This window comes from Phoca vitulina, unplaced genomic scaffold, assembly GCF_004348235.1.
Source record: "Phoca vitulina isolate PV1807 unplaced genomic scaffold, GSC_HSeal_1.0 scaffold93, whole genome shotgun sequence".
Lineage (NCBI taxonomy): Eukaryota > Metazoa > Chordata > Mammalia > Carnivora > Phocidae > Phoca > Phoca vitulina.
The window spans coordinates 2,427,289-2,448,465 of NW_022589796.1; the positions used below are offsets into that span (position 1 = coordinate 2,427,289).

General features: G+C 41.7%; 1 protein-coding gene across 1 annotated transcript in view; it reads left to right on the forward strand.

Moving 5' to 3' along the window:
• GAD2 (glutamate decarboxylase 2) overlaps positions 1-21,177 on the forward strand; it is a 77,016-nt gene that overhangs the window by 38,789 nt on the left and 17,050 nt on the right. The window contains exons 9-12 of the mRNA XM_032396680.1: positions 7,695-7,749; positions 9,364-9,480; positions 11,540-11,604; positions 17,680-17,758. Coding sequence (XP_032252571.1) covers positions 7,695-7,749; positions 9,364-9,480; positions 11,540-11,604; positions 17,680-17,758 — 316 coding nt within the window. The remainder of the gene's footprint in view (positions 1-7,694; positions 7,750-9,363; positions 9,481-11,539; positions 11,605-17,679; positions 17,759-21,177) is intronic.

The following is a 21,177-nucleotide window of genomic DNA, read 5'->3' on the forward strand; positions in this document are numbered from 1 at the left end:
TATTTATGGTATTTATAAAAATATTCCGTTTTTTGGTAGTCAGAGCTATCATCAATTATCCATTTTCTACTTCTGGTGTCTTTTCTAGAAAGTCATCCCCATTCTTAGTACATGGTAATATTCCACTTTCTTCTTAGAACCTTTATATTGTTATTTTAATAGTTGCTCTAACTGAAATTTATTTTGATCTGTGGTGTTTAAGAGATATGTAATTATTTTTTATTTTTTTTATCCACTTAGTTTTTGCCAAATGTTGATGTGAGATCAAACAAAATGCTTTAATCACTTTCTAGTCTTCTATTTTTATTCCACTGATTTGCTTATTTGAGCTCAATCACCATACTTTTTAATCACTACAGTGTTATAATATGTTCTACCCTCTAGTAGAGAAAAATATGTCCCCTGCCCTCTTTTTAACTGAATATTCTTAATTAGTTTTTTCATCCAGTTGTACTTTAGAATTATTTTCTCAGATTCCCATTCCCCTAAAACTCCCAGTGGGGAGACGGTTGGAATTGTGTTACTTTTAGAGAGCAATTTTGTGTATTTGCAATGTTGAGTTTTCTCATCAAAGAACATGTGTCTCTCCGTTTATTCAAATCTTTTTCGCATCCTTTGGTAAAGATCTGTGTTTTTCTTCTTATTTGTTATTTGTTTACTCATTTATAGTTTCAGATACTAATTATTATTTTATCTCCTTTCCTTTCTTTGTATTCTTGCAACAAATTGTACTCGGTTCCATGTTAATCTGTAATTTCCTCTGTATTATATTTTCAAACATATTCAGGATTTTTATAGCTATATTATAAGATATATTGATAAGCTTTTCTGGGCTACCTTTGACAGATTTTGCTTTTAGAATTAGCTAGTTTCTAGAAATAAATCCAGCAGCTTCCCGTTGCCTCCTCTGTAAGAGTTTAGAGGGCATTATCTGCTAATAGTCGACTTGTTAAAATTCACTATTAAAACATCAGGGCCTGTCATTTTGGGGGGTTGTTTTTAGTAACTTTTTTCCCACTTACTTCTTGATTATTAATTTTTTCAAATTTTCTACATATTCTTGAATCACTTATTTTTTATTATGTTCATTTAACCACCGTATAATACATCCTTAGTTTTTGATGTGGTGTTTAATGATTCATTAGTTGCGTATAACACCCAGTGCTCATCACAGCACGTGCCCTCCTTATTACCCATCACCCGGTTACCCCATCCCCCCACTCCCCTCCCCTCTGAAACCCTCAGTTTATTTCCCGGGGCCCATAGTCTCTCATGGTTTGTCTCCCTCTGATTTCTTCCTCTTCAGTTTTCCCTCCCTTCCCCTGTGGTCCTCTGTGCTATTCCTTATGTTCCACATTGAATCATTTCTTTTAATTTCCATTTTAGTAGGGAAAAATTATCTATTTCTTCAAAAATTCTAAGATTAGCACAAAGCTTTATATAGAAATTTTTATAATACTAAAATATCTTTTTCCATAACCTCCTTTCTTATTTCAAATGTTACATTTTCTCTCTTTACTTAACTAAGCAGATACTTGTTTATTCACTGATCTTTTCAATATACCAGCTTTTGAATTTAGTAATTCAGTCTACCATATAAAGTTTCTAATTCATTGAAAAATCCATTCATTCTCTCTGCCTACATTGTTTGTTTTCATTTTCCTAGCTTCTTGGATTAAATATTTAGCTATTTTCATTCTCTGTTATTTAATTTCAAAAGCATGCCAGGCTATTCATTTTTCTCTGAGAATGATTTAGGATGCTTCTCATATTTTTACATGTAGTATTCCCATGTCATTAATTTTTAATGTTCTGTAATTGCAGTTTTGATTTCCTCCCTGACTCAAAAGTTATTTAGAATAGCCAAGTATGCTTTCTTACATGGTGAATTGAACTTCTTATCATAATCCTCTTTTCTCTACCAGTATGTTCAAGAAAGAGGAGTGGCAGCTTGGGGAAGTTGAGGCAGTGATGAGAAATGACCAGCACACCTTCTTGCTTGTAGACACTTTCTTTTGTCACATACTCCCCTGTGAGCTCTAATGAGGGCACCCAATGGCAGCAATCTGGAGGTTTCGTGTGAAAACAAAAGTAGCTCCTAACCACATCATGGTTGGCATCCTTGGTTGCACATCACTTGGATTGTTGTATAGTGAGTGAGAGTGTGTGTATGTGTCTGTGTGAAATAAACGCTTTTGGAGAACGTAATTTTTTTAAAAAATTACTAGAATTAGATACAAAAATCACCCAAACTGTCCTGCTTCCCTATCCTGGCTGTAATGCTAAGTGATCCCATTGTGCCCATTGGAAAACAAATCTTAAAAGGGAAAAATATGGTTATCTGTTAGAGTTAAAATTCTTTTTCTGAATCAAACTACACATTAAAGGGACCGAGGAAGCTCACTGTTTCTAATTATGATAAAAATTTTTAGCAGAGGGTTTGGTTTCGTAATACTAGTACTTCCTGAATGGTCTGTTTGGACTTCTGTTTGCTAGTCTATCTTCCGGGCATGTCCCAGAATAGGTTACCCACACCGGCAGCAGCCATGTGGAGACACATGGAGCCCTTTTCCCAGGAGATTTCTCTCGTAAGTTTCCCCTCTGCTCCACAATTCCTGCAACAATGGTTTCCCCAGTCAGTCCGTGAAATTTTCAAGTCACCACACAGTCTGGGCAATTTGAAAATTGGCTTGGGTCCATGAGTTCCCTTTATCATCCCAATATCACAATCTATGTTAAAGAAACGGTTTCACTTAGCACTGACTACTTAAAAAACAAAACCAAAAAAACTGGCAGATTTTGGTTACTCCTCTAGCATTTGGATACTACGCTAGAAGGAACAGTATCATCAAGGGATGATGGAGCAATGTGTTTTAGTAGGAAGTGATAAGTTTTTATTTTACTAAACAGGGCTAATAGCCAATAGAATCGGGATCAAGGAGCTCCTCACTTGGAAGGGTTTCCAAAAAACCCTAGTGTTAATTTTACGTACATCATTGCAGTTCTAGAACGCAACCTTTCAGATAGGCAGGTATTTTGTTTGAACCCCATAAATGCTTGTGCAGTGCTAAGAACCTGCATTCAGATATCAGACAGCTCTGGGTTTGCCGTCAGCCTCCTACCAGCTGTGTGACATCTGGCGAGTCACTCATCGCTAGAACCACAGCTGGTAGTGACCATAGTCAGACTACCTCATATGTACTCATATGTAAACGCATAGGTAGAGTTTTATACTCAGTGCTTTATAGTGTCTTCCATTTATTATCTCATTTAATCCTCATGGAAACCTCGTGAGGGAGGTACTATTGTCATCACTTTAGGAATGAGCAAAAGGAAGAACTGAATTCTTCAAGGACACACAATGAGCATAGGACCTGGGGCAAGAACCTGATGATTCTGTCTCCACGTTCCGAGTTCTAGCCACATTCACCTGCCTCCCTGAGCCTCGGTTTCCTTGTCTGCAAGGTCAGAACAATAGTAAGCCTTGTAGAGTTGGCAGGAGGCTCAGAGATCGTGGAGTGCTTCTGAAGCTGGCGATTCATTATCATTGCCAACACTGTTGCTCTTAGCAATGATTGTAATATCAATCAATTTCTAACAGGAAGGAGTCACACATCCATTCTTCCTTGCACACCTATCTCTGCGAACAGAGACAAGCTCTACTCACTTAAGAAAAGCTGGTAGATTTACTACAGTTTCATCAGGGCCAATGAGCAGGGTCACCAATGACTCAGGCACCTGCTTTGTGACCATTTGGATACCTGCCTAGAGGTATAAACTCTCTAATAAACATTCTCTTGTTGGTAAGCTCTCTTTCTCCTTCATGAATCTGGGCCCAAAATCCACTGTGTCTTTAGCTTCTTCCCACAAAGAGGAGATTTTCCTGCTGGCAGCTCTAGCTGCCATTGTGGGATTTTGCCCAGGAAATTTTGTGAAGTTATCTGACCCTATAGAATTATATAAATTTTTAAAGACTGTCGGGGTGCCTGGGTGGCTCAGTCGTTAAGCGTCTGCCTTCGGCTCAGGTCATGATCCCAGGGTCCTGGGATCAAGCCCCACATCGGGCTCCCTGCTCCGCGGGAAACCTGCTTCTCCCTCTCCCACTCCCCCTGCTTGTGTTCCCTCTCTCGCTGTGTCTCTCTCTGTCAAATAAATAAATAAATAAAGACTGTTGCAAAATCAGGAATCTCAACGCAAGGCAGCCACATCCAAAGCAGCAATCTGATTCAACAATCCCCACTTCAATGGCAGCTCTTTCGTAAACACGAACAGCTACCAGAGACCAGCATTAAAAGCATCAGTCACTACTTAATTGTGTCCTTAAAGGCAGGGACGTGTAAACATTAAAGATATACATTTTTTGCTATGGAGATACTTTGAGGCCAGACCTACAGAATGCAACAGCTGCCATCCAAAGCCTCCCTGCACCAAGAGATGTTTGTCTGGAAAATCCAGGCCTGGCCAGACAGCTTCCAGTCCTCAGAGGACCCTGCTGGTTGTCACCCAGATGTTCTCTCATCCCACAGCACATAGACCAGCAGGGGATGCAGGATCCATATCTGGAGCTCCTTCTGCTCCCCGCCCTACAGCCATGATGGCTCAAAACCATAGGTCATATGAATGGTACTTGGTTAGTCTGTCACACGATTGTTTAAATGCCTACCAGGCTAAAATTTCCATTTCTAAAGCAATGTTTCCCAACATGTGCATCCAGATCAGAATTATCAGGGGTGTTTGTTAGAAATGCAGATTCCTGTGCATGTCTTATCTATTTTCCTGTGTGATTATTTGTTTCTCTTGTTAGCATGGAAGCCCTGAAGAGTAGAAACTGGTCTGTTTCCCCTGGTACCCCAGTACCCCCTACAGTGTGTGACACATCGAGAGTAAGCGCTCAATACATCTTTGTGGAAGGAATTAATTCCTGGGCCCTATAATCGACCTCCTGAATCAAAATCCCTAAGAGCGGGGCCAAGGAATCTGCATTTTAAAGGCACACACAAGTGATTCTTTTATGCACACTAAATTTTAAGAACCATTGTTCTAAAGTAATTCAGCGAATTCTAAGATAAACAGAAAGATGAAAAGTTTTGTCTCCAGAGGCCCCCATACTATATCATCTGTGAGTTAAACTTCTCTGTTCTGCTCACATACCTCCAACAAATGTTGATCGGCCACCTTCAGGTTCTGGGTCCCTAAGTGGATAAAACAGGTATCTTAGGCAGAGGGCTTAAGAAAGGCTGCAACCTGCCCCTTCAAGAGCCACAACCATCACTTTCTGCCTGAACTGGATTATTTGACGAGCCCGCCCCAAAACTCCGATCGAGAAATGCAACACACTGTTCATTACTGCTTTCTCAGCATGCTTGAATGACGCCTCTGATCCAGGAAAGTCAGATATTATCTGCAAGGATTTATCTTATCGTAAAAGACTCCAGTCTTCCTAAATAGGTTTCCTATCTGTTTGGCCTTTCGAGGAAGCTTAGTGTTTTATTTCTAGTTACAATCAACCTTTTGCCAACATTTGATCTTGGGCAGTCACTTCACTTCTCTTGGCCTGCTTCCTCATTTGAAAAATGAGACAATTAGACTAGAAACAGGTCTTCAGCCCCTTCCAATTATAATGTACCCTAATCTGTGACTTCTTGGTGACACCTTACTGCCTCATGCTTAACATCCAGGTGTGATTAGACGAGTGAATCACAGCTGTCAAACTTGTCCAACCAAAACTCTCCAAAGGAGAGTCTTTTACTCTCCTTTGGTATGTGGAAGACTAGGGAAAATTTGGGATTTGCAAACTGTTTCTGAGAATTCTCTCTCAGTTTCCATGTTTACCTAGAAAAATACAATGGCAACTTTAATGTGCTGAAAACTATGTAGAAGACAACTATGATACCCAAATTTCTTCTGAATCTGCACAAATTTTTGTTTCTATCAGTGCTGAAGCAAGGTGTTTGAGCATAGCCTGATCTAGAGAGATGGAAAATCACTGCTTCGTGGGATGCCCCCCCCAGCTGAGCTGTGAAGTGTAGGAAGAGATGTAGGGAGTGAGCTCCTTGTCCCCGCCTCACCCCCTGCTTTCCGTTCCCTCTGTCCCTCCTTCAGAAGCCCCATCTCACCCAAGTTCCCCAGAGGTGGGGGCTCTGACCCGGAATCGTACCCTCAGCACCAAATGTACGTTCACTATCTTTTGTTCCAACCCAGCCTGACTAATCACTGGTAACTTGTCCATGATTGTTGCCAGATAATTGCGTTTTAACTGCCTTCCTTTGGAAAACAGCTTCACATAAATTAGTGGTTCTTAAGGCGTTCAGGCCTAATGTCTGCTTTTTATGCCAACTAGTTTGCACTGCTTCCTTTATGAGCCTGAGATGAAAATCGCAGAAAATAAAACTTAACTACATAATGCCCAAATTATTTTTTATAAAATGGGTGCTAGGAAAGTAACTTATAATAAAATAACATATTTCAGTATGTAAAGCTTAGAAGATGTAATGAAGTGCCTAAAGTCACAGGGACAGCCAGGAATGGATTATTGACCTAGCAACAAATACCAACCCCCCCCCAACTCACTGCTCCCTAAATGCCAATAGGGTTTCCCAGCCATTTATTGTGACAACCTCCTGCCCATAATTTATTTTTCCAAGTTGCCTTTTAAAAACCTAGATCGATGACCCCGACGTGAAAAGTTAAGCCAGTTTAGCAACCTCAAGAGAGCTATTTTGGTTTAAAGAATTTTTTACTACTTCTGGCACCATGCAACTCCTCTGTCCTTTCCCTATTTTTTCCCCCAAAGTCTTGGGAGAAGGATGTCATAATACATAACAATCTCAACAATACAAGTTAACATTTATGGAATGCTTCCCACATGCCGAGCACTTTTTAAATAATTTTGCATTTATTAACTCATTTAAACCTCATAACTCCATAAGTAATATTACTATCACTCTGTTCCAGGGACAGTAATGAGAGGCACAGAGAAATCAAGTCACTTGACTAAAATGACACATCTAGCTACATCCAGCTTCTTGTCAAAATCAACTCCTTTGATTATTATAATAATGCGGTTTTGTAATTAGCAAAGCAGTATCTGTGTTTTTATTTTAGGAAAGAAACATTTCAGGAAGGAAAGAAAGGATGTTTCTTTTTCCAAAGTCCATGTATCTAAATGTTTGAAATTTGAGCCCATGTTTTCCTGGCCAGCTTTATGCTTTTAGCACTTAGAATGTAATTAGGTATTTTTTTATTTAATATTTTCATTCAATTGTTTCAGAATGGATTTCTCTTCTTGGCATGTCATCTATATGTGAAATTGCAGCTCCCTTCATTTGAAGATTGGGAACACAAATCTCTTTTCTGCACTCACTTTTCATTGCCAAGTGGCTCGCGCCAAAGCAGGCTTGTTTTAACCGAGTTAAGAGGATGACCCAAAAAGTGGGTTCTGTGCAGCATGGAGTGACATGTGGCTGTTCTAACAGCACAGTGTGCTCAGGAGTCTCCTCAATGTGTCAGAAATTATATCCTGCATCCTTCAGGGAGGAACTGCATTTCTTCCTGGAAACAGGCATCGAGTTGTTTTAACTGATCATGATTATCCACTGTGTAGGGTTGAACTTTTACCCTGATGTGGCTGCTTGTAAAGACAACAAAGTAAACTATTTGAAGCAAACTTATAATGTGTGTATTTTTCCTTTCAGGGGGAAAATGATCCCATCTGATCTTGAAAGAAGGATCCTTGAAGCCAAACAAAAAGTAAGTTTTTGTAGGGAGCTTTATTCAACCCATAACAAGCGAAGGGTACATATTTCTGTTTCCATCCGGTGGAGAACACACTTTAGTTTTGGTTTTTTGTTTGTTTGGGGGGCAGTGTTGGGGGGCATAGGGAAAGGGAGAGGGAGAATCCCAAGCAAGCTCCACGCCCAGTGCAGAGCCCGACACAAGGCTTGATCTCACAACCCTGAGATCATGATCTGAACCACAATCAAGAGTCAGACACTTAGCCACCCAGGTGCCGCCACCTTGGTTTTGTTTTGAAAAGAAGACCCAGTTCTCAACCTCCCAGCTTTACTGAGAATATGGGATTTTTGCATCCAGTCATTATTTATTTCTCTGAGTTGTAGCCTCTGCTTTGGAAAGATCTAAATTGCTGTTTAAATAATACACCCTGTGATAATATACACGGTGATGTTGGAGGAATTTCTAAAGCTTTACTATGTGCTGAGAGTTGGCATTAAACAGACATACAGTTGAAAGATCATTTTCACAAGTGGAAAATATCACACCACCAATGCAGCATGAGTTACTGTGGTGTGGTTACTTGAAAGGGGCCATTTTTTCCCGCCTAGGAATATGGTTATGATTGGCTCTCCAAGCATCTTCTTCTTTGGCATGCAATTTAGAAGTCTTAGAAGCAGCAAGTTCTGGAGACCAGCAAAAGATTCCCACAAAGCTCTAGAAAGTCATTTCTAACCCCGCAAACCGGAGAGCTGGTTTGTAGAACTCCCTTAGTGTAACTTTTAGTGGATAGGACCTACGGTTCCTAGTTCAACGAGAAGAACGGGTGCGTTTTATTATTATCAATTTAGGAATACATTATTTCTTTTCATCTGCCTTTTATATTTTTCTGCAAAGTGGCAGCAGGAGGTTCCCCTTGTTCCTGTGCTCGAACTACTTCTAGTAGCGTAAACCACAAGATTAAACCTTTGCTGCCACCTAAAGACTGATTCTGACAGCCTGTCACATCACGGCTCTGTTCATTCTGTTTGAGGCATTCTTCTTTCTACCTTCCAGCAATTTTCATTTAGCCAGGGCCAGACAGACTGAGGACTACTTAGACAGATAATGGTCATGGCTTATTGTCTAATCCCACATGAACCCTTCCCTCTAAGACACCAAATAAATGATCTCAGGATTTTCTAAATAGGAATAATGGGCCGGTTGTATTTCCTTCTTTGTTCTTTTGCCTGCTCAATCTAGGGGACTGTTATGTAAAAGGAAGACTGGAAAGTGAGCAAAAAGGAAGACTAGAAAGTGAACAAAGTGGGGTAGAATATCTACCTGGAATATATAAATGGCTTGGGGGCACCATAAAACTTCCTCACCTCTGGGTGCAGTGTGGCCTCTCCTGAGAACCAGAGTGTCTGTTCTCCTAAGGCAAATGGCAGGTCCAACAGAATGGCCTGGAGAACTCAGATCCTGGAGAGTGAATATCTTCCCAGGCTCCAAGGGGTCGACACTCCCTTTGATGGTTCCAAAACTGGAGAAGTGTATGACAGAGGGAGAATATCCACTGTTTTTATCAGCTCAAAAAAAAAAAAATCTGTGATGCCCTGTTTGACATTATTTGGGGCTTTCTTGTTTGTGTAGGGATTTGTTCCTTTCCTTGTGAGTGCCACAGCTGGGACTACTGTGTATGGAGCATTTGACCCCCTCTTGGCAGTTGCTGACATTTGCAAAAAGTACAAGATCTGGATGCATGTGGATGTGAGTATCCCATAGGGATGGCCACTAAAATATCCTTGCACATTTATTCATTTGGGGCTCATGGAATGAAATGTTCTGTCTCCCTCTCTCTTTTTTTTCCTTTGGGAGCCTATTTTCAGAATGGGGAGATTTAAGCTTTTGAAGAGTGCAGAGACAAAGTAGCCCACAACTCACCCAGTACCCAACACTGACTGGAGGAAGTCAGAGGCTGACCTGCCTTAATGTCCCCAACATGATAATATTCAAATTATTTCTATGACCAGTACCCAAGCTGAGCACTTAGCTCTTGATTCATCAGCCTATAACGTCCTTGGAGGAATGTAGCCTACACACATGCATACACAGCCACACACGTGCAGATTGTACTTCCCTAGGAGAATGATCAAAAATGCAAAAAAGAGTTATATTTACATAGGAAACCCAGAGGATAAAAAAACAAACAAAAAAAACCACAAAAAAACAAAAACCTCAAGCTCAAGTCAGGTATTTGTATATTTGGAGAGGAAAGCAGACTCGGCAGCTTGCTAGGAAGTATGGGCCACCAAATTTCCAATTTCTTAGCTGGGCCAGCTAAGAAGATAAATTATAGTTGAAATGTTTTTGACTCCAGACCTAGTCACACTAAAATGAAGATGTGCCCACCAAAACATTTTCAAATGAAAAAAAAAAAAAAAAGTCAAGATTTAGAAGGACAAAGTGAAGAAATTTAAGCATAGGCCAGTATTACTCAAAGTGCGGTTCAAAGATCAGCTGTTATCTACAAACTGTTCGTTACTAATCCACTATTACTAAGGCTGAACCAGGTAGATTTCCATGATCCCAGTGTTACCCTGCATAGTGGTTACCAGTCTTCTTTTCCTTCCCTGATTCACAGTGTGAGTTGTTCATTAGGCTACCAGAGACCCCATCTGTTTTACAAATGAAGACACTAAGTTGAACAATTCAAGTACCATCATGACCTGGGTCTCGGAACTGGAGAGCCTATTAAAGCTTGTTAGCTGAAACCGGAAGAGGATTATCCTGACAACTTTAAAAATAACAGTGTCTGTGCGTCCTGAGCCAGCAGGTGCTATGGTCTCTCCTCTAGGATTTCCACTTAAAACAGAGCGGGGAGATCTTTTAACCAATTGTATTTGTTTTCTTTGAAACCTACCAAGTGTTTCACTTATTATCTTAAATGTTTATACTCTTTATAATTAAATTAGAGAAAATCTTAAAATATTACACATTTGGAAAATCGGATAATTTTTCAAAGTGTAAAAGAACTGAAATTACAACAAACTAAAAAAAAAGGCAATTATACCCTAACAGGTGTTTTTTTTTTCTTTAAAATTATCCTAGGATTATTTTTACCCACAAAGAATGCCAACATTTTCCAATGAATCTCCATCTTAACATCTTCTTTTTAAAGGAGATCACTGCATCACTACACTAATTCAAATCTTCAAACTTGAGTACGAGTTTTTAAGAGGCATGTTCTAGTCGCTCAACAAATTGGCACAAATTCTTCCTGCTTGTTTTCCTCTTTCTTTCTTTCTTTCCTTTTTTTCTTGACAGGGAAATTATCTTATCCTAAAATACATATTAGTGAAATAGGATTATGAAGCTGCTTCTTCCTTCTGGAATCATCCAGACTTGCCAAAGGAGTTTTCCTTACAATTCAGAAGCTGCTTAATGAGTTCCCTAGCCCATCCTCTGTACTTTCAACAGGGCAGACAACAGGGTTTCTTGTTCTGAGATCACGAGCTTTACTAGGACTATGAGTGGTGGTGATGCGTTGGGGGAAAGGATCTTTCCTTTGTGCAGACACAAGAAATGTGCCCCCAGTTTGGCTCCTTACACTAGTCTAAATGTGGGATGGAACCTGAAACCTTAGAATAGCTTCCAATTTAAACTTTGAAAGTCTAGTGCCAGAAGGTGACCAGCCCCCTGTCGCCTGAGCCTTAGGAGATGATTTTCACCCCACGAGACTCTCGCTATTCTGGAAGACACCAAACTTTAGAACTCTAGGCAATGAAAGACCTGTTACCCTGTTCCTTATATGATCTTCCTTTTGCAGGCAGCTTGGGGTGGGGGATTACTGATGTCCCGGAAGCACAAATGGAAACTGAGCGGCGTGGAGAGGTACACCCACTTTTCTTGCTAACGATGTAAAGTGTGAAAGCTAAATGTGAAAAGCAAGTTACATACAATTTCCAAGCACTCTTGAGACACAGGTGAACCCATTCTCTGCAGTGTTTGTGTGCCTTGATCTGTGTGGTCATAGACCCATGAACATTACGTGTAAATGACAAAAAGACATCAAATCCTCTATCCGGTAGCCCAGGCAGAATGTTTCTCAAATAAATAGAGATTCCTAACTGGAGTCCGTGGTTGACCAGAGGGCTCAGCAATGACCTTCCTACAATCTCTGAACCAAATACCCAAATTATTTAAAACCTGTTGACAGGTCATAATTTTCTGGGGAGAAGATCTGTAGCTTTCATATTCCACAAAAGGATAATATCCACTGCTATAAGCAAGCCAACAAATAACTTTACACCTTGTAATTTATCAGTGTTGAAAGCATGGGTTTGAGGTTTATTTTTTTATTTATTTATTTTTTTTAAAGATTTTATTTATTTATTTGAGAGAGAGAGAATGAGAGACAGAGAGCATGAGAGGGAGGGGGGTCAGAGGGAGAAGCAGACTCCCTGCCGAGCAGGGAGCCCAATGCGGGACTCGATCCCGGGACTCCAGGATCATGACCTGAGCTGAAGGCAGTTGCTTAACCAACTGAGCCACCCAGGCGCCCCTGGGTTTGAGGTTTAATACGGCCAGCTGAAAGCAAGACATACTTGTGAGAACCTCATCTCATGGTTTCATTCCCATGATAATTTTCTTTTTTTACATAGCTCTGATGGATGCAGCAAAGCACCCTTTTTTTCAGTGACTAAGCAGTAGATGGTTGAGAAAAGCCTCCAAACCCAAAGGAGGTGATATTTGATTAGCATAAAACATATTCAGGTCTGAAGAGAAAAGGAAAAAAAAATTATAGAATGCAAAATCAGCCTTGGGCTTTGCTGACCGTGCCCAGAGGAAGCTCAGCGTCCCCGTTCTCCCATTACACCATGGCAGGTCAACAGCAGAGGTGAGCTCTGATACACCAAGCAACTAACTGAGAAAGCCTGAGTTGGTCCGAGGCTGCCAAGGGCCCACCATGCCCTGCCCGGTAGCCAGACGCTGCCCAGGAAGAGTCTCCCACTGGCTTTGCCTCCAGATATCTTGGCACAGTTTCTGCTCCGGGATGAGGAGTGAGGCCGATGGAGCGTGGGAGCATCTGTCGGCGTTGGCTATGGGGCCAAGCCAGGAAGGATGCCCCCGGCGTGCTCCGTGATGCCCAGGCCCGCTCACACACAGAGAACCCGAGGGGCAGGGGTCACAGAGGCAGAGTCAGGGGCACACTGCCTCATTTGTGGAAGACTCGAGAGACCCGGTGAGGCCCAAGTCAGCAGGGTAGCCGTCCGTGAGTCTGCCGGCTGGGGTCAGCGGCTGGCGGGTATCGCCGCCCGGGCTCTGATTACAGGTTCCCACTTAGCTCCAGTCCTCTGGGGCTTCTCCCATGCCCAATTCCTTTTTGCCATGAAGATCTCTATGGAACCAGACGCTTAAGGAGAAGGCAATGCACTACACAGGGAGAGATGATAGGGAAAAAAAAAAAAAAGAACAGCTTGGAAGGTGCCTGCTCGGATGATCAGAACGAGAATGAATTCTCGTGCTTTCAAGAGAGAGGCAGCCTGAACACAGTACTTTCTCTTCTTTAGTTTCTTTCTGACTGGCACAAAATTTAAGTGTCTATTATTGTACTTTTAATGCCATCTGGGACTCCGAGTGCCAAAAGCCAGGGAGCGTCCTCTACCAGTGATGACTTAAAAGCTCACTAAATTACCTACCCTGAGCCTTGGAAAAATAAACACCCACACACTTTTGTACTAAAGACTGTTATTTCAGAGCAAAGCTTAGAACATTCACCGTGGAACATAGTCTCCTCCAATTGCCGCAGTTCTGAAACCGTATTGTAACTAAATCTATAAAGTGGAAGAGCCAAAGATGAAGTTCCCAAAAAAGAGGGACTGCCACCTCTGTACCCGAGAGTATCCGTCTTGCTGACTTATTAGCAAAAGGCACATCGTCTTTGGTGAATAAGCTCGTAGAGCCAGTGGAAACCCCTGGGCATAATGGGCATGGGCATAAGTTTAGGGACAAAAATTTGCCCCACTTGGAGGCACACGTGTTCCCAAGGATTCACTCTAAAACAGAGGAAATCTGTTCTTCTGGGAATTGAAAAATAAACACCTTGTTTGTTTTTTAAACGAATCATATGATCTCACCTCAATTCTTGTCCCCAGATCAAGAGGTTTCCCTGTGGTCACAGGGTCCCCAGAGTGCCCTCTTCACAACAAAATGGCACAAGTCACCAGAGCCTACCTGGCACTCCCTTTGAGTACCTACCAAATTCTCAAAAAGCAGCGTTCTTCTTGCTAACGCTGTCAAATTTTCTAGAGACGGCATAGCTGAGAGGGTGTGCCCAGAGCCCTAATGCTCCCAAGTACGCTTCTGGGCATTGTAAACTGTCTTCTTTAATCCCTCCCCACAGCAGGCTGCTGTTTGCCTGTAATCTCCCTTTGCGGTCGCCCCCTCTCAAGGCTTTCGGGCCCGGCTGAAGGTCCTGGCCCTGCTTCTGCCATATTACCAATCACTGCCCTCACTCCTGCCCCGAGAGCCGGCGGTTTAGAAATTCAGTTCAGTAGTGACTGAACCTCTGCCATATGCAAGGCGCAGCACCAGGCCCAGTGAGGGCACAAAGACGAATATGGTGTGAAGCCTATTTTCAAAGGGCTTAGAATCTGGTAGGGAAGAGTGGCAGTCAATGATGGGTTAAACTTCAAGGCAGAGAAAGTAAAGGCTCAAGAGACAGACAAGAGAGCTGACTGGCAAGCGCAGAGAAAGGGATGATTCCTGCTAAACGGGGTTATTCAAGGAAGTCTTCGCGCAGGGGTGGGCATTGGGGCTGTGTCAGGCGGAAGTGGAAGATGGACATTCAAGGTGAAGAGCAAGGGCACGGAGGTTTGAAAGGGTCCTTGGAGGAAGTCCAGATAAGTTTGGATGGAGACTGAGAGGGACTCACGGCAGTGAGTAGGGAGTTCGTGGAGTGTCCATAAGTCCTGCCCAGGGAGTCTCAGTGGAGGGCCTGCCCACAGGACCAAGTCAAGATCAACATAAATCCCTGAGCTGAGAATCCCTGCTCTCGGAGCCATTATTTTGCATGGAGAGCATTATAGTTCTCAGATTGGGGGGGGGGGGGGGAAAGCCCCTGCAGTAGCAGCCATGGGGAGGCGGCAGGGGGGCAGTAAGGAGACGAATCATATGATCTCACCTGCCCTTTGGAGAGACAGCTCTGGATTTGGGAGGAGATGGAGGCCAGGGACCCAGTAGAAGCCACTGAGCTCTCGAGAATGTCCAGGTGAGGGGTAGCGGTGGTGGCAGAAGCTAAGGGTGCAAACCCGGATGGTAGCGGCTGGGAGGGAAATAAGTGGATGAACCCAGCCATGTGGCTTCCATGCAACAGGACGAACCATCACAGAGACCTGCTTGTCTATGGGACCACATGTAATTTAAAGAACCAGTGCTTCTGTTGACTTCCCTTGCTTCTGAAACACTTTGTGTATATATATAGATAAGTTGCACTCTAATTACATGAAGACCATTGTATATTACAGAATGCTTAAACACTCTTTATATATACTTTCTTTTGCCTTATTTTCCAATACTTTAAGAAATTCCACACTCTCTGCCTTGACAGACTTTACAGTCTTATATAATATGTTGAAAAGTACGGGGGACATTTTTTTGTAGATATCTTTGACCAAGCTAGCATTAGCTTGTTGTACTCTAGGAAGCATCTTCCTCAAAAGTTACAAGCACCAAGTACTACAGAATAAAGCACTTCATACAAAGTTTAAAAAAAAAAACTAGAGCTGCAAGGGGTGATATCGGGAGAGCAGAAAGAAGACAATGCTACTAACACCTGAGGTTTGAGAGCTAGATGTGCGGGAGGAGGACAGTGTGAGGCACCGAGGCACAGAACACATGTGAAAGAACAGATCTGGAAGGATGAGGAGGGGCACGTTAATGAGTTCATGTGGGGTCTGCTGAGTTTGAGGTACAAATGAGGGCTCAAGGACATATCTTAAAACAGCCCTCAGGAAGTCAGTTTTCTCTAACTTACAATAAATCACAGAAGCCTCATGACTGAACCTCACAGCAAAAGATTTTGAAATGAACCTGAGGCTGTTTTTCATAAATTGCCAACATTTCTCAAACAAACTAAGGGCATGTCATTGAATCACTCTGTGCAGCTTTTTGCCATCTTTATGAGGCAGCCCTTCTGTGAGAGAGGCAGGACAAGGAACTCAGTGACGGGTAGTCGTGGGCCTCGACAGCATCTACTCTAAAAATTTAGACAAGTTGGCCACAGCATCGAAACAAACACCTCCAGTCGGAGAAATGAACAGTTATTCTCTCCTCCATCAAGTGTCATTACCGACAAAGCTGAGTTTCATCAGGATTAGGCATGGAGCTGTAGAATATTCTAGAAGCAGTGTATATGTGCTCAAAGTTCCACAGTGTGTAAATAATAGAATTGAAATCAATAGTAGGAGCCAAACTTGTTTAATGCTTACTGTGTATCAGAAGATGAGCTGGCCTATTTACTGATTCAGATGAGATCCCCAGGCCAGAAAACCTTCTCTGACTGGCCAACTGATGCCCACCACTCATCAGATAGAAGAATGGGATGTTTCCCAGCTTCTCATTTCTTCCCAAGGTTCTTGGGCTTGGGAAGCAACTCGAGTGCTGGGAGCAGGTGAGCCCAAGTCTGTTGTTGAGCCAGAAGAGGGCCAGCGATCTGCAGGACTCTGGAGCCAGCTGCCACTTTCCTTCCTCCTGTGAGTCTGTTTATACCAAGGTCACATTCATGATTCTCATCCCCAAGGATCCCTTAGGCTCTCAGAAGACATGCACAGGGGCTCACCTTGCCTGATAAACCCGTGAAGTGAGCGATGGGAACTCACTCATGGAGGGGACACTTGCTTTCCCTGGGAGCCAAAGGAGGAGCCGGTTGGAGCAGTTCAGCGGGAGTGAGAGAGAGAAGTTGAATGAAGTTGAAGAAGTCTGCAGAGAAAATAACACTTGATCTGGGACTTAAAGAATAAGTAAGATTTAGCCAAGTGGAGCAAAGAGAGATGACATTCCAGGAAGAAGAAATAACATTAAGAGACCCAGGAGCATGAGAATAGAATTTTCTGAGAATAAAAAATAATCTGGTGAGATGAAAATGGTGTCATGAAAAATGAAAATGGGTATGGGATAGAGCAAGGACATAAGACTGAATACATGGCCTGTGCTCGCCCTTGATGGCATTATTATTATTATTATTATTATAAGAATCTGACCCAGAATTATGGTTTAGACTTTTTAAATAGCATAAATCCCTGACAATCTCTATTACTGATGGGAGAGCATTGTATTTCTCAAGTGTGTTGGGACAAAATAGATTGAAAACTGCTAAAGGAACCATAGCATATCCCACCTGTGGTCTAGAAGGACGTGTCTGGGTCAGAGAAGAGATGAAAATGGGATGAACTAGAAGCTATTATGAAAGGACAGATATGAAAAATGTAATAATCAATTGAAGAGGAAGAAGGAGAGATGGGTGAGAAGAACAAAACTAAGCCGTGAAATAAGCCATCGCTTTACACCCCAGGCCACTATGGTAGTGCCTCCAGGAACAATAGAGGCACGTGAGCACAGCTCCTTCACCTGCTTGGTGCCCTCCTCCTTGGCCGCCAAAGGCGGGATGCTGGACTGGATGATCCCAGTCACTCAAAGGGACTCTCAGATCACATGGAGGCTGGCTGAATTCCTCCATGGAAGCTAAGGGGGAGCCGCATGAAGATGCCCACCCTCGCCTACCCCCTCTCTGTAGACAAAGAAAAGGTTGTAGGTTTAAGAGTCCACGTCTTATGTTGTAAACTTAGTGTCATCCAGGAGTCTGAGAAACAATGCTAAGAACCTCAAAGCTCTGTTGTCCCGGCACAAGACCTTGTAGCCTGAGCCTGTCATAGGTGCCACCCTCTTAACTCCATTTCTTTCCTTTAGGGCCAACTCTGTGACATGGAACCCACACAAGATGATGGGCGTCCCTTTGCAGTGCTCCGCTCTCCTGGTTAGAGAAGAGGTACGTCTTTCCTGATTCATGGCCCAGTCCATCAGTAGAGTTTGGTAGAGTAAATGTGTGTAGTGATGGAATCAGAATGAAGGATGATTCACAGCCTAGAACAGTGAGCCATATCCAAAAAGAAGAAATCGTTCATGAGGATAATTATGAAGTCCTGCTCTTATTTCCATGTAGAGGATGATTCTATTTTGAGTTGACAAGACAGGCATGTTTCTTACATGGCTAAATTATGTGTGTGTGTGTCTGGCTTACTTTATTTAGCATAATGTTTGCAAGGTTCATTTATGTCATAGCATGTACCAAAATTTCATTCCTTTTGTGGCTGAACAATATTCCGTTGTATGAATGTACCAGTTTGTTTATCCATTCATCCTTCAGTGGACATTTGGGTTAATTCTGCTTTTTGGCTGTTATGAATAGAGCTGCTCTGAGCATTTGTGTACGATCATTTGTTTGACTATCTGTTTTCAAATGAGGGAACTGTTTTCAATGGAGGAATGGAGCTGCTAAATCATATGTTAATTCTATATTTACCTTATTGAGGAACTGCCAAAGTGGCTGAAACATTTTACTGTCCCACCAGCGTGCGTGAGAGTTCCAACTTACTCTACATCCTTGTAAGAAAACACAGCTAAATTTAGCTCTTAAATTTAGGTCTTTGAACCATTTTGAGTTAATGTTTATGTACGGTGTGAGGTATGAGTTTGCATGCGATATCCAGTTCCTCCACTACCATTTATTGAAGAGACTACTCTTTCTCCATTGAATGGTCTTGGCACCCTTGTTGAAAATCAATTAGCCATAGATATATGGATTTAGCTAAATTGTACTTCTAAAAAAGGCATAGAACATTAGGTTGTACTCAGCAGGGTCTACAATGAGTCAAGAGAAACTTAGCATTCATAAAATATTAATGGGTTAAAAAAAAGAGTTTCAGAATGAGGAAGGTCGTAGTCTCCCACTGTCCTCCATGCCTGGAGTGGTTGCTTAGGTCAATGCCAAATTGCATATGGGACCCCAACAAGCTAGGGTTCAAACAGTGGGGAACAATTGGTGAACATGTGAGAGGGATGGTTGAAATAACTAAGTATGTTTAATTTAAAAAGAAAAAGAAACTTAAAGGGCTGGAGAATGGCAGCCTTCACAGTTTAAGTGACTCTCAAGTGGAAGAGATTCATTTTTTCCTTGCAGCTTCAGGGAACTGGCTCAGTAGCACTGAGTTTGAATCAGAATATGCTATGATTTTAGGTCTGACTTCCGGTCAATGAAAGGAAAGCTTTTCTAAAAATTAAGCTTCCCCAGAGGTAATGAATCTGGGTAATGAAATAAATTCACTGCCAGGGGAAGTGATTGGAGATTGGACAGCCACTTATTAGTAAGAAGATAGAAAAGATTCCTTCATTGAGAAGGAGTAAAATAAAAGCTCTAGGATCCCTTTCAAATCTAAGAGTTTATGATACTCTGACAGCATGTCCCTTATTGAGATATAAGGAATAATGCCATTGTATAAGACTGTATTAAGTATTCTGTGATAAGAGAGTTCCGGGTTTAAAAAAATCTTAGGGTATTTTAGATTGAAGAGTTAAAAGGAAGTTTTGTTACTTCAGGGCGTATCAGAGCCTTTAATATTGCTGATATATATTGCAACTACCTTTGAAGAAGGGATTTATGATGTAGAGTTTCCTAAATTTATTTGACCCTGGGAATTTCTTTTACAGCAGCTATTTGAGAGCACAGCAATTATTAGTGTACTTAAAATAGTTGGCCACATAACGGTCTATAACTTTTTAATGGCTTGGAATCAGAGTATTTATTATCTCATCAAGGCCCTTTATGTGAAAAACAGGACTTTTATTTATCCTTTTGTATAGTGAGACTGATGCCGGCCAGCCTTTGGGAGGTCCTGTGTTTTGAGTTGCTTTTCCTATCCCAGGTCCACTCTATCCACCATTCCAGTGATCTCCCTACGACTGGTAGCACCTTTTTGTGAGCAAGATTACATGCCAAGCTTCTGTGACCATGAAACAAAATTGAAGAACCTGTTGCAATTTTCAATCTTATTGGTCTTTGAGTGAATTTTCTTTTTCAAATCCAAAGTCATTCTACTACTCTATTACAGTTATTTAATTTCCCTGAATCTCAATGAATTCAACTGCAAATGAAGCCCAAACTATAGGGTCGAGCTCAGCTTCATTGCCTACCATATGGTCTTTTAGGACCCAGTTAAATTTTAGTTGCATTACAGTTAGCTTTCATTTGATACATTTTTTTTTAAAGAATTCTCACTTCTAACTTCAACTTGGTGACCACGTTTTAGGCTTCTCTCTTCTCTTGTCATGAGTCACAAGGAAAAAAAAAAACAACAAATGTCAAAGCTTCTGTAAAATCACAATTATACTGTAGATAATGAAAGAGTCAAAGGCTTCCTGTGGTTCGTGACAAATTGAAACGTGGTGGGGTTTCCGGTGAGGAGATGGACAATGCTGTTTTAGTCAGAGAGCATGATTCATTCACTGTTCTTTGGAATCGTTCAGTCACTTTGCCACCCATTTTCCATACCAAGCTCCTGGTGATGGGGCAAATTAATGATCATTGGCAATGAAACGTCCCAAACAAACCACCACAAGCAACCGAGTATAAAAATGCAGTACTAACCCCTCTTGAAAGGGGAACACGGCATTTGAAAGACTGGTTATTTAAGACCTCTCAGAATAACAATGTCTTTATTGTTTTAGATTTCAGCATATAAAAATAACAATAAACTATCTTAAAAGCTATGACTTCCAAAGAGGACTCAAACCCTAACAGCCAAATGATAAAGTACTTGAACTAAGTATGAATGAAACACTAGAATAATCTCACTATTAGTATTTTACAGAACCAAAGAGTTTCTAAAGTATTTTAATTACAACAAAATTAAAACAGCAGGATGTTCCCTCAAAGAACAAACATTATATTCTGATTATGACTGTTTCTAAAGAAACACATTCTCTTAAAAAGAAGAGTTAAAGCATATATGCCCTGTTGTTAAGCTGTAGTTACATTTGACCCTGAGCCATTTATCCCACAGAACTGACCTATCCCCACAGCTCATACTGTCCAGATATTGGTCCCATTTTATTTTATTTTTCACTTTTTTAGAGAGAGAGAGAGAGAGAGAGTGCACACATATGTACGAGCACGCAAACAGTGGTGGGGATGGGCAGAAGGAGAGAATCTTAACAGGCTCTATGCGGAGCCCGACGCAGGGCTCGATCTCCCGACCCTGAGATCACAACCTGAGCTGAAATCAAGAGTCAGACACTTAACCAACTGAGCCACCCAGGCGCCCCTTGGCCCATCTTAAACATTTGATTCTTCCTGCTTTCTTTCTCCAGGAAATTTGGTGTCCCTTTAAAATTTTTTTTTCTTAATAATTT